The sequence below is a fragment of the Stegostoma tigrinum genome, chromosome 19, assembly GCF_030684315.1.
Source record: "Stegostoma tigrinum isolate sSteTig4 chromosome 19, sSteTig4.hap1, whole genome shotgun sequence".
NCBI lineage: Eukaryota > Metazoa > Chordata > Chondrichthyes > Orectolobiformes > Stegostomatidae > Stegostoma > Stegostoma tigrinum.
The window spans coordinates 23080900-23106229 of NC_081372.1; the positions used below are offsets into that span (position 1 = coordinate 23080900).

At 40.6% G+C, this 25330-nt stretch overlaps 1 protein-coding gene across 8 annotated transcripts in view; it reads left to right on the forward strand.

The window, feature by feature from the left end:
• The window catches only part of LOC125461531 (rho GTPase-activating protein 18), a 129173-nt gene that overhangs the window by 81881 nt on the left and 21962 nt on the right, over positions 1-25330 (forward strand). For all 8 annotated transcript variants that reach the window (XM_048550440.1, XM_048550438.2, XM_048550439.2 and 5 more), the window contains exons 2-9: positions 6266-6459; positions 12136-12356; positions 15255-15345; positions 16834-16997; positions 17435-17600; positions 19922-20013; positions 24965-25042; positions 25156-25315. In XM_048550440.1, coding sequence (XP_048406397.1) covers positions 6288-6459; positions 12136-12356; positions 15255-15345; positions 16834-16997; positions 17435-17600; positions 19922-20013; positions 24965-25042; positions 25156-25315 — 1144 coding nt within the window. In that variant the 5' untranslated portion in view covers positions 6266-6287. The remainder of the gene's footprint in view (positions 1-6265; positions 6460-12135; positions 12357-15254; positions 15346-16833; positions 16998-17434; positions 17601-19921; positions 20014-24964; positions 25043-25155; positions 25316-25330) is intronic.

Consider the following 25330-nt stretch of genomic DNA (forward strand, 5'->3'; position numbering starts at 1 on the left):
GTTCCTCACTTCTGTTAACATCTACTGCTATATTTTCGAGGTTCAAGTCAATTACCTTGGAATTCAGTTCATGATAGCAATGCTTTGTAGAACACCCTCTAAATCATATCATATTGCTGAAAGGATAATTTATGATTCACATTGGTTCATATATCTACATTTTAGAATATTCTTTTAGTCATTCAATCACTTACTCCAATGTGTGTTGTCAAAAAATGCCTTTTCCCATGCCAATCTCAAGGATTCCTAATTGTTTCAAGTTGTTGATGTGATTTCCAAACTTTTTGATCATCTTAAAAATTCAAATGAGACTCTATATTGAATCTGGTACAAGAAGGGAAAGCAGCTTGAATTTAGTACTGGGATAGTAGGAACTGCCGATGCTAGAGAATGTGAGATAACACGGTTTGAAGCTGGATGAACACAGCAGGCCAAGCAGCATCAGAGGAGCAGGAAAGCTTGACATTTTGGGTCGGGACTCTTCTTTAGAAATGGGGGAGGGGAAGGGGATTCTGAAATACATAGGGAGACAGGGGGAGGTGGATAGAAGATAGGGAAAAGATACGGTGAGAGGAGACAGACAGGTCACAGAGGCGGGGTTAGAGCCAGTGAAGGTGAATGTAGGTTAGGGAGGGGATAGGTCAGTCCAGGGAGGATAGACAGGTCAAGGGGTGGGATGAGGTTAGTGGGTAGGAGATGGGGGTGGGGCTTGGGGTGGGAGGAATGGTTAAGGAGGTGGGGGCTAGCTCATGCTAGTACTCATGCTATTTTAACACAAACATCCCAGCAATCTAACTATCATGTTGCTGGATCTTTTGACCTTTCTCCTTCCATCCTGTTCATTGTGCTTGCCGTCCTGCTACTTATGGATGAAGCCAGAGTCTTCAGTTCCAAATCAAAGCATGCAGACCAAAGTGAATTGACCTACATTCCTAAATTATTGCATGCCCCTGCCAAACTAAACTAACTTGGATTGATTTTTGTGTTCGGAAAGGATTTCAGAATCTCTGTGAGTGCCCTGACTACCTTCTAACTTTGCAAAGAAATTTCCAAATTTTTGATTTATTTATCATAACATTAATAAAGTTCAAAATTTATCCTGAGTTATATTTAATAAAATGCTTTTCATTGCATTGAGAAAGGCATGTAGCTTGCTTTAAATTTCAATTGAGTTCAGGTAAGCGTAATTATTAGGGCCAGATTTCCACCTCTCCTTCTAGAATCTTCTGGTGAAGATAATACCTCATCCAGATCCTCACCATTACACCACTTCGTGGAGCTTCTTCAACCCAGACAGATTACTGAGCTATGAAACAAGGTAAAAAAGTAGAAGAGTGGATTGTGATCTGATTTCAAAAATGGTCTTACTCTGTCCTTTTCCTGATGCAAATGTGAAATATGTTAACTTTACAACAAGGTGGAAATGCTAATTAGGTAGTGTTGATCTCAACTCTTTTATGCCTTGAAGTAAATGGACAGTTTATAGCACAACCTTTTACAAGCAGTATCAGTGACAAAAGAAACATAAGTTAATGTTTTGATTCCAAAATGACTGTTCTTCAGAACTCAATAAGAATTTCTCTGAAGAAGAGTCATTCCAGACTTAAAACATTAACCTGTTCCTTTTGCCACAGCTAAACCAGCTGAGTTTCTCCAGCATTTTCTGTGTTGTTGCCCTCAATGAATCAGTTAGGTTCTTGTCACAGTCTGGCACTGTTTGTGGTATGCTTGGTCACCAATTAAAATATTTACTAGTCTGCTACCATATTTGCTAAACAACCTCCTCTCCTATCCCTCCTCTTTTGTGTGATTATAATGATAATGCTGTTGTAAAATGCAATCATGTCTACAGAACATGATAAATGAAAGTGACTTTTCAGCATTTACTCATGGGTTCTGTTCCCTGAGAGCATATACAACTTACAAATGATTTATTATTAACCTCAGTGCAACTTAGATCACTTCAGCAAATAAATTGTATATAAAACAATATTGGAAAACTGACAGACAAGGATGAGTGATAACAGGTTGTAGAACTGGATGAACACAGGAGGCCAAGTAGCATCAGAAGAGCAGGAAAGCTGAGGTTTCGGGCCTGGACCCTTCTTCAGAAATGGGGCGGGGAAAGGCGTTCTGAAAGAAATAGCGAGGGGGGGAGGCAGATAGAAGATGGATACAGGAGAAGAAAGGTGGAGAGGAGACAGACAGGTCAAAGAGGCGGGGATGGATCCTCTTTGACCTGTCTGTCTCCTCTCCACCTATCTTCTCCTCTGCCCATCTTCTATCCACCTCCCCCTCCCTCCCTATTTATTTCAGAAGCCACTTCTGCTCCCCCATTTCTGAAGAAGGGTCTAGGCCCGAAACATCAGCCTTCCTGCTCCTCTGATGCTGCTTGGCCTGCTGTGTTCATCCAGCTCTACACAAGGATCAGTGTTGCATCTACTGCTTTAATCATTTAGATGAATGATTTTGGATGTGAACATAAGAGTAATGATTAGTAAGTTTCCAGGTGATACCAAAGTCGGAGGTGTCGTGGACAGTAAGGAAAGTTACCTCAGAATACAACAGGATCTTGATCAGATGATCAAGAGGTTGAGAAGTGTCAGATGGAGTTTAATTTAAATATATGTGAGATGCTGCATTTTGGAAAGGCAAATAAGGGCAGGACTTATACACTTAATGGTAAGGTCCTGGGGAGTGTTACTGAACAAAAAGACTTTGGACTACAGGTTCATTGTTCCTTGAAAAAGGAGTCACAGGTAAATAGCATAGTGAATAAGGCATTTGGTATACTTGTCTTTATTGGTCAGTGCATTGAGTATGGGAGTTGGGAGTTGGGAGGTCATATTGTGACTGTACAGGACATTGATAAGGCCACTATTGGAAATCTTTGTGCAAATCCGGTCTCCCTGCTATAGGAAAAATGTTTTGAAACTTGAAAAGGTTCAAAAGAATTTACAAGGGTGTTGCCAGGATTGGAGGGTTTGAGCTGTAGGGAGGGGCTGAATAGACTAGGGCTATTTTCCCTGGAACATTGGAGGCTGAGGTGTGACCTTCTAGAAGTTTTTAAAATCATGAAGGGCATGGATAGGGTAAATAGTCAGGGTCTTTTCCCTGGGGTGGAGGAGTCCAAAACTTGAGGGCATAAGTTTGAGAGGGGAAAGATTTAAAAGAGACCTAAGGGGCAACATTTTTCACACAGATGCCAGTATGGAATAAGCTGCCAGAGAAAGTGGTGGACACCTAGCACAATTACAACATTTAAAAGGCATATCGATGGGTATATGAACAGGAGAGATTTAGATGGATATGGACCAAATTCTAGATTTATTTAAGCTACTTGGTCGGCGTGGACAATTTTTTACCAAAAGTTCTGTTTCTGTGTTGTAAATCTCTATGACTGTATGACTCTATGACTTGAAATTGTGAATTTTGCCAACACAAAAACAAACAAGTGAGGTTCCACAGAGAGGAAAGACCACTTGTTTTGGATTGAATATTTAATTATATCAAGTGATAGAGCAAATGAGAAGAAAGAGCAATTAAACAAACAATCACGCATTATTTATGTAGGAATAGCAATATTGACATTTAAGTACACTGCAACAACAAAACATCAGTCAATAGATAAAATGCAGACAATGAAAGCAAGTTAGGCATAATTCTCACATAGCACTTTATACCAAATAAAGCTTGCCTCAGGAAAGTCGTTAAAATCTGTTGAAATACTAGTTTTTGTTCCATTCTTTAATACTGTTTACTCTAACAAGAACGCTGCTCAGACTGATAGTCTTGCTGTATTTATAGAAGCATTAATTTGCAAATGAGTTTCAGTCCTGTTTTGATATAGCAGATATGGCTTAAACAATTGTCAACTGTACCTATTGCTTTCTCTGAGGCTGGGCTGCACTGTGTACAATGATTACTTTGGGTGTTGAAAAGCTACACCCTCTCACCTGTGAATGAAAGCTTGTCGATGTAAAATGTAAACTCTCATCTCTGCACAGACATCACCTGATCTGTTGAGTTTTCCCAGTATTCTCCATTTTTATTTCTAATGTCCAGTACCTGCAGTAGTTTGCTTTTGTCCTCTTACCTCCTGTTTATTACCTATCATTGGTCCCATACTCGTGTTCTCTTGTTGATCCACAACTTTCAATGACAATATGATCTTGCACAGACTATGACCATTGTTGCCTGGCATGATGAAGTGCTGTGAGCTAATAACAGTTTGTAGCCTCGTAGCCATGCTGTGTATAATGTATTGCTGTTTGTCATGTTTGTTTCATATGCTTGGAAATGCCTTCATTTATTTTGGAAGGCAAATTTTAGACTGGACTTTATGCTGAGACCCCTGCAGTAGTGGGATGAAGCCCTAAATTGTGAATAAGTTGCTTACCCTTAGGCTATGAGCAGTCAAGCCAACCGATGTTCCTCCCCATCTGCAAGGAAGGCAGCCGTGAATGGGTGGATTGGTAGCAGATACACTGCTCATGGCACAGTGCTCTAATTTACAACTCCACCAGCCTGATCCAGAAGGTGGCCCAGAAAACCCCTTTTTCATCTCTTCCAGTTTGGAAGCATTATTTTCCTGTGTACTTTGAATTGTCTCTCATTATCTTTATGCTTCTGTTGGCCTGAACTTAGTCTTAACCCTCTCAAACAAATTGCTTTTTTCTCTGAAGGTGAATTATGTGATCACATGCAGCGAATGACAGGAAAAAAACTTTCCATTTTGCCACTTACTGATCAGTTTCATCATTCAACTAACGAATAAGTTTTATTTAGACATGCTTCTGTTTTGAGGCTTTCTCCTTCAAGGCGGGGTGGGTTGGAACTCAGATTTTAGAATGCGTTTATCACACCACTTTGGCTGAATTGAGCTGGATATTTTCTAATCAACCTGTTCAAAGACTTCATTACAAATGTCTGGATCAAGTAGGACCAGAACCCAGCCCTCCTGGTTCAGAGCATGGGACAGAACTGCTGCACCACAAGAGGCCATGGCTGACAGGAGCTGTGCCAAGTAGAAGTGGAATGTCTTGCAGTTTGAAGAATAACAACTTACCTTCCGCCTGGGCACCCTACAGCCCAGAGGACTCAACATTGAGCTCTCCAATTTGAAATAACCTTCCCACCCATCCACTGGCTCTCTTTCCAGCCCCACCCCTTCCCTTCCATTCCACCTTCTCACCCTCCCTTCCAGCCACCAACCGGATTCACCCGTCCCATTGACCAATCAGGTTGTACCTACTACCAGTGTCCACCTATCACCACTATTCTGATTTCCCCCCTCACCCCACTCTTTATCTGCAGCTCCCTGTACCTCCACTTTGAGTCCTGAAGAGGGGTAGTACCTGCTCCTTTCCTCCAGATGCTGCCTAACTTGCTGTGTTCTTCCAGCCTCTTGTTCATCTGCCTTAGTTACATAACTGTCAGAAGTTGAACATTCCAATATACATTGCTATACATTGGGAGAAACCTGTTTGTAAATAGCACGCAAGTCTGCTCCTTCAAAGTAGCACTTCATTTCAGTTTGATTTGTTTTGATTTATTATTGTCACAAGTACTGAGATCCAGTGAAGAGAATTGTTTTGCATGCTGATCATACCTTACATAGGTACATCAGTGGACCGCACCGCCATAAAGCTCACATCCCACTCATTTATAGCTCCACATATTTATACAACCAATTCATACACAATTAACTCTTAATTAATACGTCCATCACTCACGTTCCAATTCTGTTAGGTATAAAGCATTCGCTCATGACCCGTTTATGCTAACTTTGTTTCCTAATAGTTGGCCAACTTTCTATCCATGCCAATATGTTATTTCCTACACCATGAAATTTTATTTTCTATAACATTTGATATGGAACCTTTACAAATGTCTTTTGAAGATGATACTTCCTCTAAGAGCTCCAGTAAGCTAGATGAACATAATTCACTTTCACAAAACTGTGATTACTGTCACTCTGATTACTTTGAATTTTACAATGTGCCCTGCTATAACATTTTTAACAATGGCTTCTAATATTTCCCCAAGGACAGATGTAGTTTCTGTTCTTTGTCTCCCTCCCTTTTTCAATAAAAGTGTGGTGATCAATTCTTTAAATGGTGGTGGTGGAATTTAGAATTCTATTTCATGCAAACTGAATCTGAGGTATGGACAAATCTGGGAGTACAAATAAATACAGGAGAATGGCTTACCATTAAAGAGCCTATTCCATCTGAACTTGTTTTTATTTTACTTGGTATATTAGGAGTGAGTCAAGCCCTTCAATTATGAGCCAGATGCAGATGCAGCATTTCCAAGAGCAGCTATCTTCAGATCGCTCCAGTTCTCAGGATTCATTGGACACCTTGTCAATGGATGACTTCTGGACTGAAGTAGAGAACATCAAGGAAAGCCATAGGACTGAACCAGATGAAAATTTGGAAGTGAAGACACCAGATGGTAAGCCATAACAAAATGCAGTTTTACAAATACAACACCTAATTGATGTATAAAATGTGTAATTCTGTGTGTGTGGTAATGCTGTTTGTATTGTTACAATCTGGTAAATACAACTGTTATGATGAGGTGCATTTGACTGCTTTTAATTGCAGTCAGTTGCTATATTCAGATGACTATCAAACAAATATGGAGGAATTGAATGGCTTCTCTCTTTGCCTTTTCAACATTTGAGCATAACAGATTATTTTTTCATCTGAAGAGAAGTATTTGCCTATTCAGTGAGTACTATTCTGTTTGCACATCGTGATCTTTTAAAGAAAACAATTGGACACTTTGTTGAATTTAACAGCAAAGGAGATTAGTTTCATTATACTTATGCCAATCGAAGTAAAATAATAAAATATGTCCCAACTTTCACACGCATATAGACACAGTTCATACTCATACAAATACTGATTGAAGAGTGGGGAAGGATCAGTTGGTCAAATTGGACTCCTTAAAAGTGTAACAGAATTCACTGTCTGTACTTTGGTGACTTGGCTGGCTACAGTCTCAATGTGGTGCTGTTATTGCTTTCACTTGGTGGACTTCACCCTAAAGCCAGCCAAGGTTTAAAGAGCTGATTTAAGACTGTAGATCAGTGATCCAGCTGTATTTCTGGATACACAGCTGTGGAGTGAAGGTCTTTCCTTAAAATCTCTGCTTACTGTACATGGGTAGACAGATAAACAATAGTGATCAGGGTCTAAAAGCTTGGAACTTGGTTGGAGAAAGAGGGAGAAGGGGAAAGCATCACCTGTCAAACTCTCAGGTTGCGTTCTCCTTTCTGTTGAGAACATGCTGAAAACATACAGAGACCTGGCTTGTCATATGACCACTGTCTGAAAATGACCAGTAATGCAAACATGATCATATATTCAAATTATAACTTGATTAGATCATGTCTAGGAATTGATCCCTTTAATCAGGGCCCCACTGCAGAAGTGATTAGGTTTGTTGGTTTGTCTATACTCAGTTGAGTATTTCCACATTGTGCTAACGGAATAGGAGATAAGCCTCATTCACATTCTCTGAGGCAATTGACTTTGGATTTTCACAGATGTGCTTTCTGGATCTCAATGCAGTCATATAGTCACAGAGTCATACAGCATGGAAACAGACCCTTCGATCCAAGTCATCCATGCTGAACAGATTTCCTAAACTGAACCAGTCCAATTGGCCTGAGTTTGGCACATATCCCTCTAAATCTTTCCTATCCATGTACCTGTCCAAATGTCTTTTAAATGTTGTAATTGTACTTGCCTTTACCACTTCCTCTGGCAGATCATTCCGTGCACACACCACCCTCTGTGTGGAAAAGTTGCTCCTCAGATCCCTAAAAAGCCTTCCACTCTCACCTTAAACCTATGCCCTCTAGTTGCAGAACCCCCACCCAACTCTGGGGAAAACTCCTTTGCTATTCACTTTATCTGTGCCCCTCATGAAGTCACCCCTCAGCCTCCTACACTTCAGGGAAAAAAGTCCCAGCCTTTCCAGCCTCTCCTTATAACTCAAATTCTCCAATCTCAGTAATATCCTTGTAAATCTTTATTTGCAGTCTTTCCAGTTTAATAACATCCCTATGGGATACCAGAATTATATGTAGTATTCCAAATGTGCCCTTCACAATTGACTTGTACAGCTGTAACATGATATCCCAACTTCAGTACTCAATGCTTTCGACCGACAAAGGCAAGCATGCCACATGCCTTCTTCATCACTCTGTCTACCCATGACACCACTTTCAAGGAACTATGTACCAACACCCCTTGGTCTCTCTGTTCAACAACACTCCCCAGGGCCCTTATGTTAACGGTCCTGCCCTGGTTTGCCTTACCAAAATGCAATACCTCGCATTTATTTAAATTAAACTTCATCTGCCACTCCTCAACGCACTGGCCCTCTTGATCAAAATCCTGTTGTATTCTTTGATAACCTTCTTCACTGTTCCTGATAACACCAATTTTGGTTTCATCTACAAGCTTATGAACCATGCCTCCTATATTCTCATCCAACTTGTTTTAACAACGATGAACAACAGTGGACCCAGCACCGATCCTTGCAGCATACTGCTGGCCACAGGTCTCCAGTCTGCTCAATGAACCTTCACCACCACCCTCTATTTCCTATTGTAAAGCTAATTTTGTACCCGGTTGGCTAGCTCTCCCTGGATCCCCTGTGATCTACCCTTACTGACCAGTCTACTATGCAAAATAAAAACTAAAAGAACTGTGGATGTTGTAAATCAGGAACAGAAACAAGGTCTCTGGAAATGCTCAGCAGGTCTGGCATCATCTGTGAAGAAAAAAATCAGAGTCAACATTTTGGGTCCAGTGCCCCTTCCTCTGTGTGTTGTGCCTACTATGCGGAACCTTTTTGAAGGCCTTACGAAAGTCCATGTAATGTGGAATGTACAGCAATACAAATTAGGCAGCCAGTTTATCTTAATTTTAGTTTGTGTTTTGATTTGTCTCTTTTGAGCAGTTTAACACATATTTCCAGCTGATGGATTTAAAACCATTATTTGCCGTAAAGCATATTGTCATGACAGCATCAAATGATTGAATTTCCAATAATTATTGTTAATACCATCTCTTAGACTGAAACTGTGTGATATACTTCTGAAACATTTGATTATTGTACATGCAACAGTAAAGCAGGAATGAGCCTTGTACCATAATCTGCATCAATTTGGAGAAGTAGAATTATTGGCAGTGAAATTATCTATTCTGAGCCTGGATTGCCTTCAGATTTCTGCAGAATCCCTGCATTACTTCATCAGGACCTGAGTACCATCTGCCACGAGACTGCAACACTGACCCAAGACAGTTTTTTTTCAGATGAAACTATATTGCATACCTTAGCTGGGCTCCTTGATTTCTATGAGGAATCCTTCTGGGAATTCAGACAATAACTGTTAAATGTTTTGAAGTATAACCATGGATTGCTGGAAATACTCATTAAGTCCTGTTCTCAGGATTCATCACACGTCCTGTCAGTAGATGATCTATGAAGTAAAGAACATCAAAGAAAGCTACTGGATTGAAGTTGATGTAACTGGTGGGGGTCAGGACAGAGTAGATAGGGAAAAACTGTTTCAATTCATACAAAGATCAAGAATGAGAGGGCACTGATTTAAAGTAATTGGCCAAAGAAGCAAAAGTAACTGGAGGAAAAATCTTTTCTATGCAGCAAGTAGTTAAGGCCTGGAATATACTGCTAAACAGTGTTTGGAGGTGGATTCAATCAACGAGTTCAAAAGGGAATTGTACTTTTACCTACAAAGGAACACGGTGCAGGGTTATGGTGAGAAGGAGAATGAGCAAATTGCTCACTTGGAGAGCCAGTGCAAACATGGTGAGCCCAATGGCATTTTTCTACGCAGTAAAGCCCTAGTCTCAGCGGACCACAGGGCTGTTGTCTCATGAGAAGGAGATGAGTGGTGGTAGTTTAATCTGAGGACCACCATACCTCAGATGAAATCCAAGGTTGAGAAGGTGGGATCTTCAACCAGGTACAGGAATAGAATGCTGTGCTGCACTCTGCATCTCAAAGCAGCCATCCAGTCAACTGAACTAATGTGGTAACAGTTCTGTGATTCAGAATTCAGACAGAACCTATGGAAAAAAAATCTTATTAGGACATTTCAAAGATTTGATTCGCAGATTCTTATTCCAAAATTAAGTCAAGGGAAATAATTTTGATTGCACATGTCCTCCATCCCTCTCATTTGAACAGCTTTTCCTTGCAGTTTACAAAAATGTGATGGAATCTATTAACAAAGCCTCAATTTTTCGAGACTGCCCCAAATTGAAAAGAGAAAGTGAAGAAGTAAGCTGAAAACGGAAGTTAAAATATGAAATTGTTAGTAGTTAAGAAAGCCAAGACTAAAACAGATAACTGGAAACCAAAACTCCTTGTTAAAACAATATAAAAGTCAACAAAGCCAACTGAGCTAATTGTGGAAGTTGATAATCTCAGTGGTGCAGTTCTGGCATTTATTTTCCGGAAATTACAATGAGTGATGCTATTCTACAAAAGATTGATGATTAGAACCACAGCAAATTCCGTTCTCGGCTATTTTAATATGTTTAAAGTATATGAGTTAAAAATGGGGAGAGGAGGTTACCGTGAAGGGCTAAATATTTGTCTGTTAATGGGATTCTCAAGATTTGCTGTCATCACTGAAAATGTGCAATGTTCTTACAATCCAAACATTCTCTATTTATCCCACTATATTTGCTTTAATAATATGGACCTAGATTTCTTAAATTTTGTGCTGCACTATGAAAACTAATTCAAAGTAACCATGACGACATCAGAAACCATAACCTGTATGCTGGTCTTGTTGCATCAACATGAAGTCGTTCACTTTGTGTTATTGTTACAATTATCGTGTAAATGGAAGCTAACATTAGCATCAACTCTAGACTGATGTGAATGTGAATTCGAATATGCTAGGAGTCTTGTTTCGCTCAACTCAGGTCTGTAATTTCAGATTTCTAGACTGCATGCTTAGGATTAGCTTAAACTGCAAGTACCAAAGTGCTAAACATGACCAGTAGACAATGGTTTTTGAAAATGGTGCCCTCCTGTATTGATATCAAGTTTAATATCAGTGTGAGATTGTGAACCATCTTTATCTACCTTCTGTTGTCATGATTAGAAGCTTGTCAATAATCCAATTGAAATGTGACAAATGACAAAGGGATTCAATAAGATAGAGAGAAAAACAATTTCCTGTGATGGGGGTATCCTAACAAGGTAGTATAATTGTTTACGTCATACAGGAAGGAAATCAAGGAACACATTTTCTTAGAAAGGGTAATGGGTATTTGGAAATCGATCCTGCAAATGACTGTGGATGCTGGGTCCGTTGAAATTTTGAGTCTGATAAATTTTTGTCCTTGTATGAAAAGACCCAAAATGATCACGTGAATGAAATTGCGGTACAGTTTGACACAGTTTGATGGTGCAACAGACTGGAGATCTGTTGCTTTTCTCATGTTCTAATATTAAGAACACAAAAGCTATATTCTGAATAAAGTTCAAGTTATCAAATCTTTGTGACCAGTTACTTGGTGATTAATTATTGAAGGTCAGTAATGTAGTTGACTTTGATGACAATCTTCACATCATTGTGGTGTGTAATGGAGTACTTTCCACTTGTCTGGATAAGTGCAACGTCAGAAATACACTAGAACCTCAATACAATCCAGAATAGAACAGCCCACTCGATTGGTATACATCTAAACACTCACTCCCACTATCACCAATGCACAATGACAATACTGCGTACGACGTACAATATGCTTTGCAGCTACTCACAAAAACCCCCTTCAACAGCACTGTCTGAAACCACAATCTCTATCACCTCAAAAATGCATGGGAATGCCACCATTTTCCAATTACTATCTAACTCACAAACCATCCTGACTTGGAACTATAATATTCACTCACTACTTTTTAACTCACTACTTCTGGGTCAAAAACCTGTAAGTCTTTCCCTAACAACATTGTGGTATTTCTACACTAGATGGATTGAGATAGATGTTATCATACTGGAGGAAACCAACGTAGATTTGAAAAAATGTGAGCAAACGGTAAAACAAAATGTTACTTCTCTTCTGCTTGTAGATGAAGATGTTGAGATTGAATGGCTTCATGATGCTGGGCTTTCTACTCTTATTGAAGAAGGTGGCAGAAATGATGATGAAGTGGTCTTGCTTTCTACTCTCACACGCACGCAGTCTGCAGCTGTGCAGCGCAGAGTGGAAAACTACACACTTTCTATGAGGATAAAGAGCAAGCAACCTATACGAGATGTTAGGGATATCTTTTCAGGATCAAAGATATCAGTAAGTGGAAATAGCCTGTCTTAACCAAGAAACCAAATCGAATTATTCTCAATTAATGTGTAAGCATGTTTGAAAAACCTCAAGGACTGATTGTTACTTTCCTCTTCATCCCATCATTGAAGAGGCGGTTCCTGTGAGAGTTTATCATATTGGTACCTTGGTACATGCTTTGTTCTCTTGCTCATTCCACACTTGCATTTTGTGCCATTTTAACAGGATTATTTTGAGCAATGTCAAAGGCCCTCATCCCAAGCAGGAGTGGATTTAATTAAAATCCAATAGTTCTGACTCAGTGATGTTGTAATGGTAAATGTTTGATGCCAAATGAATGATAATTTTGCCAGGTTAATGCTGTAACTTTGAGGTCCTCACAAAATTTTCCCTTTGATACTTTAGTTGTCTGATGAAGAGTGGTTACTTAGGTGATATTATTTTGGAGTGTGACCTCATGAACAGTACCTCTAAAGTCCCCTTCACAAAGCAGAAAGAACATTAGATGAAAGAGATTTGTAGGCATCTTCAGCAACCGTTGAGTAAAGTTGAAAAACACAGTTATTACCTCCATATAAGTACCTAGCTTTGGTGCCTACCGGGGTAAAAGCATCATTTGGTATTTGTTTATCATTGAGTAGATGTTGCAGACTCCCCTCCTCCTTTTACAGGTCATTCAGTCTGCATTAGACTATTGTCATAAGTCCATTTGTGGCCCTTGAAGACCTTCATTCTTCACACATGAATCAAGTGAAACAGTACCATTATGTTATTGGGTAAACCCATCAGCGAGTCTGTTTTTGGCTGATATTTACCCATGCATCATCTTTAGACCCTGGATGATGATCAGTTATTTAAATTCAAAGTCTTTTACCATTCCTTAATTAAGAGTTGTTGAGACCAATTTCAGTGCTCCAGTATCACCTGACTGAGATCAACGAATTTGACACAGATGCGAGATGTTAAGAGATAAGACAATAAATTTCAAGCAAGGGCCCTCTTGTGGTATTGTTGTAGTGCCCCTACTCCAAACCAAGACAGTCTAATTTCAAGTCCCATCTGCTCCAGGGGTGTGTAATAACATCTCTGAACAGGTTGATTAGAAAAATAGGTGAAACAAAAATAAATTTAAAAATTAAGTTGCAGACCAAATCTGCATTGCCCTTAACAGTCCTTGCATGTAAATTAATTAATTGGAAAACATGGGTGATATATTTGAGGTGGTTAACAGATGAAAATAATACCATGAGTGATTTGGTGATGGGAGAAAAAAAAACAGTTCGCTTGTGTGTAAGATAATACAGTGCGGAGCCGGAGGAACACAGCAGGCCAGGCAACATCAGAGGAGCAGGAAAGCTGATGTTTCGGGTCAGGACCTTTCTTCAGAAATCATTTCTGAAGAAAGGTCCTGATCCAAAATGTCAGCTTTCCTGCTCTTCTGATGCTGCCTGGCCTGCTATGTTCCTCCTGCTCCACACTGTGTTATCTCTGACTCCAGCATTGGCAGTTCGTACTATCTTTCAGCTGTGTGTAAGGCCTCTCTAGATAGGCTGTTATGGTGCTTCGGAAGTGTCCCTACTTCTGGGCCAGATGGACTGTGTTCAAGTTGAACAGCTTGGTTAAAAATCTAAATTTCAAGTAGGGATTCAGAATTCTGTCTTCTCAGAGCAATTTATTAAGTTATAAAATTTGCATTTAACAAATCAAGTCAGTCGGTATTCTAATTCAAATAGTTCTTTCTTTCCATTGATGTTTATAGCTCCTGATGACTCATGGCCGCTGTTCTTCTTTTCTGTTCCTAATTCTTGCTGAAATCTGTGTCAACTATTTGCATGTTTGCTGTTTTTTCTTTGCCCAGCAGCCAAAAGTTCTTCCAGTGCTATTTGGTCCTGACCTTGTTCCCTGTCTATGGATGCTTACATTAACTGTCAACTGTGATCATGAATCTAGGGCCATGAGTTGTCACAGCCGCAACCAAACAGCATTTTCTCACCACATAAACAATCTGTCTCTACATGTGGTTCTAATTTAACTTGCACCACTTCTTCAGGTATCTAAAAGTAACCCTTCATTTACCAGGTACTCATGCAAGATGAAATATACATAAAAAGGAATGCACAACATCACACAAAGTATTGAAAGTAGAAAAAGATACAGAAATGTCCACTTTTCCTACACCGATGAATGACTACATCTGGATCCATGCATTGTGATCCATAGCTGAGTTGCTGCTTAGCTTAACTAGCTTAACCTTGTAGCTTTAATTAAGTTTGAAAGGGAAATTTGCTGCAAACACTGACAATTTGTAATGTTCGGTGATACATAAACTTCACTCCTGGCAGCAGAGCCGTTTCCCAGACAGAATGTTTGATGTGATATATATTTCCCTGTTGCACCATTTGTTATGTTGAACAGCTAATACAGTTGATAGTTAATGCCTGCTTACATTGCAAAAAATAAGTGACATTAAAAAAGTGGCAAAGGCCATCATAAGAAAACCTTTGAACAGTATAGAGACAAGAAAACTGCAGATGTTGGAATCTTGGGTAGACAAACAGGAGACTGGAAGAACACAGCAGGCCAGGTAGCATCTGGAGGAAAGGAATAGTCAACGTTTCAGGTATTACCCTTCTTCAGTCCTGAAGAGGTGTAATACCTAAAACATTGACTGCTCCTTTCCTCCAGATACTGCCTTGGAACAGTATAATTTCCTAAATATCTATAAATGAAATTCTTGCTGTGTAACCATTGTTAATTGACAAGAAAGCATACACATATACTCTTACAACTGTTTAAATATTTTATACTTTACTGGCACTAATTTATATGTATAAAACACAAAATGTTAGCAGTTCTGTTCATTTATGTTAAAAACTCCAATATTTCTCTGGAATGTGATGATTTCAGGAAACGAAAGATACCAAATGTTCAGTTATCGATGCATTGCAACCAGACCGGCAACTTCAGCACCTGCTGCCAGAAGATGACAAAGGAGAAGGTACACCTCAACATCGTTTAATCAACGTTTTATCTTGAAGGAAGTACTGCTGTAACCAAAAGGAGTTATTAGCTTTAACATAACATATCATTTTCCTTCCATGTCGCGCAATGGAAAAAATAATCACTTGAGTTGTCTTAGGACCTTTTATTGTTTTGAAGGAAAGTATTCCTTATATATTGCAAACTTTCCCAAAGTTGAGATGACGGAAAGAAATCGACTAGAGACATTTCATCTGCTTTTCAGCTTTTATTCCTCTCTATCTGTTCAGTGACTCTAATGGTGCAGTAGATAGTGTGCCTGCCTCTGAGCCAGCTCTGGATTGGAGCCCCACTCCGGGACTTGACAGCTGAGGAAGGTGTGTTCATGAGGCTGCTAATCAGGTTGTCTATCAACTTGTAATCCTTCAAACATATGTCAGCGACAAGCAATAAGATTCAGAGAGATTCCTGGTTGACCATGCATTGGAAAGAAATTGGGGTGCCTACCATTACTGTCCAAAGCTCTCAGCTAAAAACTGGATGTATGCTGCCACAGAAATTTGGAAACTTGGTGCAGTCTGATTGACTAAGTTGGCTGGAAGGCTGGTGTGGATTAACTTGGCGCTATCATCACATGGTTTGATCCCCATTCCCGCTGAAGTGGATTTGAGACCCACCTCCATATCTTACCTGTGTTGGAAATTGCTGGACCTACCTTTGAGGAGCCAGTAGCTCTTTTGACAAGTGTTGAGTGCAGGGGTAAAGTGCAGATATTTTCATTCTATACCCCTTTGTATTGGATGCTGTGATCAGATCTTCACTGGAGTGGAGAATTGAAATCTTAAATTTATAGCATTGCAGGGCAGTGATCTATACTTTCCAACCAGTAAAATGGTCGCTAACAGTATCTATGTCTACTATCGCCAGGACACCATCTCATGGCTAATCCCAGCAAGGGTGTGATTCTCCTGTTTGTCCCATGCCCATGCTGTAAGCTCCTCTGGGCCCAGATGCCATGATTGTTTTCATCCTGGAGCCTACATCCAGTCACAGTTGTGCCTTCTATTCAGATTTGGTGGAAGTCTGACCCTCCCCAACTCAGGACCACATGAAACATGTTATTGTTTGAGTCTTCCTTGATTAGCATCAGTCTGAATGGCACCAAATCGGGGGTTGTTGTCAGAGGTTGGGTGAAGACGGTAGTGAAGTGGCCACCTCTGCTGATTAAGATTCGACATCTAAAGGATTCATGAACAACTTTAAAAAATAATTGTAAACTTAGATATTTTTTGAACCAACAGTGTACTAAAGCAAATAGGAATTGAGAGTGAGCTTTTAGAATTTAGAGCTCATTATAATGTTAGTGCTGGTGCATTTAAAAAGTAAATTTTCGATGCAAATTTTACTCTATCACATCCAAAACTTTACCATCATACATCATTTTTTGTACGTTTTAGCAAGTAACTGACTGAATTCAGCACAAAATTCTTTATTTCCTTTCTCATAGCTTGTCCTGATGAACATGAGACTACATCAACAACACAGGGTGAAGTTTCGAAGACAAAATTTATATCTGTTGATATTTCTTATTCTGAACAAGCAGCAATTTTGCGAAACAGTGCACAGTATAAAAAGCTCCCCAAGAGAAGAAATGATGATGGAACTTTGCCTGTAAGTCATTTTAATTTTTCATCTTTACTAATTCTAAAATCAGCCTGAACAAGCTTATGCGTGCCTGGCCTATTTCATACTTAAAGCTGAGAGAGCCGAATAATGAGACAAAATAAATGCTTCCATTTTGTACCAGATTCACATTATGATCACTCTATTGTGGGTGCATTTTGTCTGGTAAGGTATGAGTAGGTATTGTTTATGTATATATCTCAATCCTATTTGTTTTAAAAAGTTTGTATATACATTTTACAAATTTGAAAATTATTATGCTGTGTCGACAGTCATTTTGAAAAAAATATGGATGAGCTCAAAGAGAATAAGATATTCTTCATCATCGCATTCAGTCAATATTTGGACAATGGAATGCATCTTGTTGTGAATTCTCCAGCAACATTTTATTTCCGAGATTAAATGCTATACTCTTATTTTCAAAGCAATACAGAAGGTGCATGAATAAACTAGGAGTAACAAGAATAGGTGATCTGTCGGCACAGGATATGAAAAAAATTCACAGTTTGGCACTAATTGAACTAACAGCTCTGTTTGATGTCTTGGATTTGGAAGTGAAGCGACACAAAACAGTGAAAACGAAAGCGTACGGTAGGTGTTGAATACATTCTCTTAAAATTTTGCTAATGACGTACTTGATAGAAAGTGATATTGTGATGTATAGAGTTATAGAGTCATACAATATAGTAACAGACCCTTGGATCCAAATTGTCTGCGTCAATCAGACATCCCAATTTGACCTAGTCCCATTTGTCAACATTAGCCCATACCCCTAAACCCTTCTTATTCATAAATCCATCCTGATGCCTTTTACCGGCCTCCACCAGTTCCTCTGGCAGATCATTTCATACAAACACCACCCTCTGCATGAAAATGTTACTTCTCAGGTCCTTTCCCCTCTGACCTTAAACCTATGCTGTCTAGTTTTGGACAACCCTACCCTAGGAAAAAGAGATAACAAGGTGTAGAGCTGGATGAACACAGCAGGTCAAGCATCAAAGGAGCAGGAAAGCTGACGTTTCGGGCCTAGACCCTTCTTCAGACCCTTTTTTTGTAAAGAAGAGTCTAGGCCCGAAACATTAGCTTTCCTGCTTCTCTGATGCTGCTTGACTTGCTGTGTTCATCCAGCTCTACACCTTGTTATCTCAGATTCTCCAGCATCTGCAGGTCCTACTATCCCTAGAAAAAAACCTTGGTTATTTACCCTATACAGGTGCCTCATGATTTTATCAGCCTCTATAAGGTCACCCCTCAATTTGTAACAATACACTGCATCGTGTTAACAATTAACTAAATCCATAGAGCTCTTCATGGTTAAACTTAGTTGGTTGAGACATTTGTAAATACAGTATGAGTGTCCCACCTCCGGGCCAGAACGCTTGAGTTCAAGACCCACCTGATCCATAGCTGTGCCATAACATGTCTGAACAGGCTGAGTAAAATACCTGAACTCAGCTGGTTAGGAAAATCTCAAGCAGTTTACTTTCAGCCTGACTGAACAAAAGATCCATCGAATAACTGGGAAGGTAAGACTTTTACGGAAAGTAGCTTCTCTGTTGTGCCATCTGCAGTCTTGTGGGTGGTTATCCAGTGCAGTTGTAAAGCTGACCACTACAAACACTCCTGACTGAATCTCCTTAAGATTCTGCTTTCCTCCGTACCTTCTGTTCAGTGAAGATAAGACCACCTTGTGTAAACGATCCCAGGTAACATAAGAACCATAATAAATAGAAGCAGGAGTAGACCATCTGGCCCCCTTCAGCTTACTCTTCCATTCAACAGTTCATGGCTGAACATTTTGTGGATTCAGCTTCACTTATCTGCCTGCTCACCATAACCCTTAATTCCTTTACTGTTCAAAAATCTATCTGTCTTTGCCTTAAAATCATTCGATGAGGTAGCCTCAGCTGCCTCACTGGGTAGGAAATTCCACGGATTCACAACGCTTTTGGTGAATAAGTTCCTCCTTAGTTCAGCCCTAAATATGCTCCCCTTTGCTTTGAGGCTATGCCCCCTAGTTCTAATTTCACCTGCCAGTCGAAACAACCTCCTTGTTTCTATCTTATCCATTCCCTTCATAATTTTATATGCCTCTATAAGATCCCCCATCATTCTTCTAAATTCCAATGAGTATAGTCTCATCTACTCATTCTCTCCTCATAAGTCAACCCTCTCAACTCCAGAATCAACCTAGTGAACTTCCTTCTCCCGCCCTCCTCCAATGCCAGTACACCCTTTCCCAAGTAAGGAGACCAAAACTGTACACAGTACTCCAGGCGTTGCCTCACCAGGACCCTATATAGCTGCAGCATAACTTCCTTGTTTTTAAACTCCATCCCTCTAGCAATGAAGGACAAAATTCCATTTCCCTTCTTAATTACCTGTTGCACCTGCAAACCAACCTTCTGTGATTCATGCACCAGGACACCCAGGTCCCTCTGTATAGCACTTGCTGCAGTTTTTCATAATTTAAATAATAGTCAATTTTGCTGTTATTCCTACCAAAGTGGATGACTTTATATTAATCAATATTGTACTCCATTTGCCTGACCCATGCCCACTCCCTGAATCTATCCATATCCCTCTGCAGACTTTCAGTATCCTATGCACAATCTGCTATACCATTCATATTAGTGTCATCTGAGAATTTTGATGCACTACACTTGGTGCTCAATTCCAAATTATCTTTGTAAATTGTAAATGATTGGAGTTCCAGCACTGATCCCTGAGGCATATCACTTGCCACTGATTGTCAGTCAGGTAAACCTCAAGCCTAGTGCTCAAAATACTTAGATTTCAAATTAACAGTGTAGAGAACCATTTACAACTTGGAGAATGGCAGAGCCATGGGAAGGAACTTCTGATCATCATGCCAGGACTTCTGGACTGATGCAATTTTTCTTTACGTGCAGATAATAAAATTTTTGGTGTCCCACTCACACACTTGATTGAAAATGATCAGAAGATTGACCCCAACACTAAAGTTCCATTGTTCCTTAAGGAGGTGAGCCCTTTTGTTTTATTATAATAGATGTTTGAGGAAAGAAAAAGACGTTAAGAAAATTCTAGAAGCAGTGTTTATAAAATCTAAGGTTTTGAAGGCAGAGTGGAAGGTAAAATCAACTGGGTAGACTTCCCACAGCCTCTGCCCCAGAGTTTAACAGGGGCTAGGTAGATGTACAGGAGGGTGGATTGTTTGCCTTTGGGCCAATGAGTCTCTTAAGCGGGAGATTTAATATATTACCCATGGCAGGGAGAGGCCCGCACTTTGTAGGAAGCACGGCAGTTTTAGTTGCACTGGCTGGTGTCATGCAAGGTATCAACCTTACAGTATCCCTGGATTTATCAGAAACAGACCCCCAATCTGCTTCTCCTTGGCATGCCTTGCCCTTTAGGCCATTCCCTAACTTGGTAGCATAAACTATTCCTGTTACCGCCATTCCCTTGTTGAGAGCACCAATCCTGGGCTCCTTGGCATGGTGAGACTGCCATTTTTAGCACCTCTTGCCTTGGCACTGCTGGGACTGTAAAGCTTCTGCTAACTGATTGTCTAGCTACTGTCTCAGGCAGGTGATCTGAACAGTTCAGCTGAGTTGCTTTCATCAGGTCTTGCCACAATATGATTGATACAGTGAGTGGCAAATGGGAAGTTGGCTTTTATTGCAAGGGAAATTAAATATAAAAAAAATGACTGGAGATGTGCAGAGTCTTGGAGCAATTGCATCCTAAGTACTCTGCACAGTTTTAGTACATCTATTTGAAAAAAATATGTTGTTGAATTTTTTTAGAGGTGACTCAGTTGCCTCATTCCTGGAATGCAGGGCTTTTCTTAATGAATGTAGCATGGTCCACATTGGCACCAACGACATAGGTAGGAAGAGAGATGGGGGTTTAAGGCAGAAATTCAGGGAGCTAGGATGGAAGCTGAGAGCTAGGACGAACAGAGTTGTTGTCTCTAGTTGGTTGCCCGTGCCACGTGCTAGTGAGGCGAGGAATAGGGAGAGAGAGGAGTTGAACATGTGGCTAGAGGGATGGTGCAGGAGGGAGGTTTTTGGATTCTTGGATAATTGGGGCTCTTTCTGGGGTAGGTGGGACCTCTACAAGCAAGATGGTCTTCACCTAAACCAGAGGGGTACTGATATCCTGGGGGGGAAATTTGCTAAGGCTGTTTGGGTGGGTTTAAACCAATTCAGCAGGGGGATGGGCACCAAAATTGTAGTTCGACTATAGAAAAGGTTGAGAGTAGGGTGGTCCGAAATAAAGTTTCAGGGAAGCAAGGTGGCACCGGCAAGCAAGAAGTTGGTTTGAAGTGTGTCTACTTCAATGCCAGGAGTGTCCGGAATAAGGTGGGTGAACTTGCAGCATGGGTTAGTACCTGGGACTTCAATGTTGTGGCCATTTCGGAGACATGGATAGAGCAGGGACAGGAATGGTTGTTGCAGGTTCCGGGATTTAGAAGTTTCAGTAAGAACAGAGAAGATGGTAAAAGGGGTGGAGGTGTGGCATTGTTGGTCAAGGACAGAATTACAGTTGCAGAAAGGATGTTTGGGGACTCGTCAACTGAGGTAGTATGGGCTGAGGTTAGAAACAGGAAATGAGAGGTCACCCTGTTGGGAGTTTTCTGTAGGCCTCTGAATAGTTCCAGTGATGTAGAGGAAAGGATAGCAAAGATGATTCTCGATAGGAGTGAGAGAGACAGGGTAGTTGTCATGGGGGACTTCAACTTTCCAACTATTAACTAGGAACACTATAGTTCGAGTACTATAGATGGGTCAGTTTTTGTCCAGTGTGTGCAGGAGGACTTCCTGACACAGTATGTAGATAGGTCAACAAGGGGCGAAGCCACATTAGATTTGGTTCTAGATAATGAGCCTGGCCAGGTGTTAGATTTGGAAGTAGGTGAGCACTTTGGTGATAATGATCGCAATTCTGTTATGTTTACTTTAGTGATGGAAAGGGATAGGTGTATACCACTGGGCAAGAGTTATAGCTGGGGGAAGGGCAATTACGATGAGATTAGGCAAGATTTAGGGAGCATAGGATAGGGAAGGAAATTGCAGGGGATGGGCACATGAGAAATGTGGAGCTTATTCAAGGAAAAGCTCCTGTGTGTCCTAGATAAGTATGTACCTGGCAGGCAGGGCGGAAGCTGTAGAGTGCGGGAGCCGTGGTTTACGAAGGAGGTGGAATTTCTGGTCAAGAGGAAGAAAAAGGCTTATGTTAGGATGAGATGTAAAGGCTCAGTTAGGGCACTTGAGGGCTACGAGGTAGCCAGGAGAGACCTAAAGAGAGAGCTCAGAGGAGCCAGGAGGAGACATGAGAAGTTGTTGGTGGATAGGATCAGGGTAAACCCTAAGGCTTTCTATAGGTATTTAAGGAATAAAAGAATGACGAAAGTAAGATTAGGCCCAATCAAGGATAGTAGTGGTAAGTTGTGTGTGGAGTCAGATGAGATAGGGGAAGCATTAAATGAATATTTTTCGACAGTATTCACTCTAGAAAACGGCAATGTTGTCGAGGAGAATACTGAGATACAGGCTACTAGACTAGGTGGGATTGAGGTTCACAAGGATGAGGTATTAGAAATCCTTCAGAGGGCGAAGATAGATAAGTCCCCTGGGCCAGATGGGATTTATCCTCGGATCCTCTGGGAAGCCAGGGAGGAGATTGCCGAGCCTTTGGCATTGACCTTTAACTCGTCATTGTCTACAGGAATAGTGCCAGATGACTGGAGAATAGCAAATGTGGTTCCCCTGTTCAAGAAGGCGAGTAGAGACAACCCTGGTAATTATAGACCAGTGAGCCTTACCTCAGTTGTTGGTAAAGTGTTGGAAAAGGTTATAAGGGATAGGATTTATAATCTTCTAGAAAAAAATAAATTGATTAGGGATAGTCAGCACGGTTTTGTGAAGGGAACGTTGTGCCTCACAAACCTTATTGAGTTCTTTCAGAAGGTGACCAGACAGGTAGATGAGAGTAAACCGGTTGATGTGGTGTATATGAATTTTAGCAAGGCGTTCGATAAGGTTCCCCACAGTAGGCTATTGTACAAAATGCGGAGGAATGGAATTGTGGGAGATATAGCAGTTTGGATCGGAAATTGGCGTGCTGAAAGAAGACAGAGGGTGGTAGTTGATGGGAAATGTTCATCCTGGAGAGCAGTTACTAGTGGTGTACCGCAAGGGTTGGTGTTGGGTCCACTGTTGTTTGTCATTTTTGTAAATTACCTGGATGAGGGCGAAGAAGGATGGGTTAGTAAATTTGCAGATGACGCTAAGGTCGGTGGAGATGTGGATAGTGACGAAGGATGCTGCAGGTTGCAGAGAGACATAGATAAGCTGCAGAGCTGGGATGAGAGGTGACAAATGGAGTTTAATGCGGACAAGTGTGAAGTGATGCACTTTGGTAGGAGTAACCAGATGGCAAAGTACAGGGCTAATGGTAAGATTCTGAGTAGTGTAGATGAGCAGAGAGATCTCGGTGTCCATGTACACAGATCCTTGAAAGTTGCCACCCAGGTTGACAGGGCTGTTAAGAAGGCATACAGTGTTTTAGCTTTTATTAATAGAGGGATTGAGTTCCGGAACCAAGAGGTTATGGTGAAGCTGTACAAAACTCTGGTGCGGCCGCACTTGGAGTATTGTGTACATTTCTGGTCACCGCATTATAAGAAGGATGTGGAAGCTTTGGAAAGGATGCAGAGGAGATTTACTCGGATGTTGCTTGGTATGGAGGGAAGGTCTTACGAGGAAAGGCTGAGGGACTTGAGGCTGTTTTCATTAGAGAGAAGAAGGTTGAGAGGTGACTTAATTGAAACATATAAAATAATCAGAGGGTTAGATAGGGTGGATAGGGAGAGCCCTTTTCCTAGGATGGTGATGGCGAGCACGAGGGAGCATAGCTTTAAATTGAGGGGTGAAAGATATAGGACAGATGTCAGAGGTAGTTTCTTTACTCAGAGAGTAGTAAGGGAATGGAACGCTTTGCCTGCAATGGTAGTAGATTCGCCAACTTTGGGTACATTTAAGTCGTCATTGGATAAGCATATGGACGTACATGGAATAGTGTAGGTTAGATGGGCTTGAGATCGGTGTGACAGGTCGGCACAACATCAAGGGCCGAAGGGCCTGTACTGTGCTGTAATGTCCTATATGTTCTATATAATTGGTATGAACAGTCTGTGTCCTATACCCAGTGAGATTTAGAAGAATGAGGGGTGATCTTATTGAAACATACATGATTCTGAGAGGACTGGAGGCCTTGGGAGATTAGAATTAGGGGACGCGGTTTCAGAATCAGGCATCTTCCTTATAAGAGTATGATTTTTTTCTCAGAGCCCATTAGTATATGTAATTCTATTCCTCATGAAGTAGTTGAAGCTGGGTAACCAGATTTAAATAGATTTTTGATAGAGGAGAGAAAGGCTGTCGGTGACAAGACAGAAAAAATAGCGGAGTTGAGACCACAATTGGAATGAATTATTGAACAGCATAGCATGGTTTAAGGGACAAGAGGCCTAGTTCAACTTTTAAGTTCTATCTTTCTGTCTTACTGAGGTCGGATGGAAATCTTGTCTTAAAACAACTGACAGTATTTCCAGTATTAAGTTACTGTGGGTGAGCGGTCGCTGTGTGAGATTCCCTGCCCCTAAGCTGTTGTTTTTACTGAGGGAGCAGGGACTAAACAATCCCCTGGAATTCAATTCCAAGTGTCTATGAGCATTGAATTGAGAATACATCCAGTGCTTGAGGACCATGATATCTCAGATTATCCTGCAAATACTTAAAAAAAAGCTTAACACATTTGTCTGAATTTTCAAAATTAGCAGAGTGTTAATCAGTTTAAGAAAGATGAGTTTATTCATTGCCCAAAATGGCAACAGAGGACTCTTGGGTGAACACATTCTACATTTTTATGGCCTGTTACAGCATAAAACTAATTCCTTTTTCCCATAGTTGCTGAGCTGGCTGGAAGAAAACGGCTTGGAAACAGAAGGGATGCTCCGCATTTCAGGTTCTGTGGCTAGAATAAAGGTAGTTTAATGAAACAAACAGAAAATGAACTACACACTTACTGACAGGTGTTTTTGGAATTCTAAAATTCAATATTTATTTCTGATTAAATGCATTTTCTGCCTTGCCTACAGAATTTGCAAAAGGAGCTTGACGCAAATTTTTACCATAAGTGTTTTGACTGGAAAAACGTCCACCAAAATGATCTGGCAGGTTTATTAAAGATGTTTATCCGTGAATTGCCATGTCCCTTATTAACAGCAGAATACGTGACTGCTTTTGCAGCAGTCAAAGGTATGTCCTGTTTAT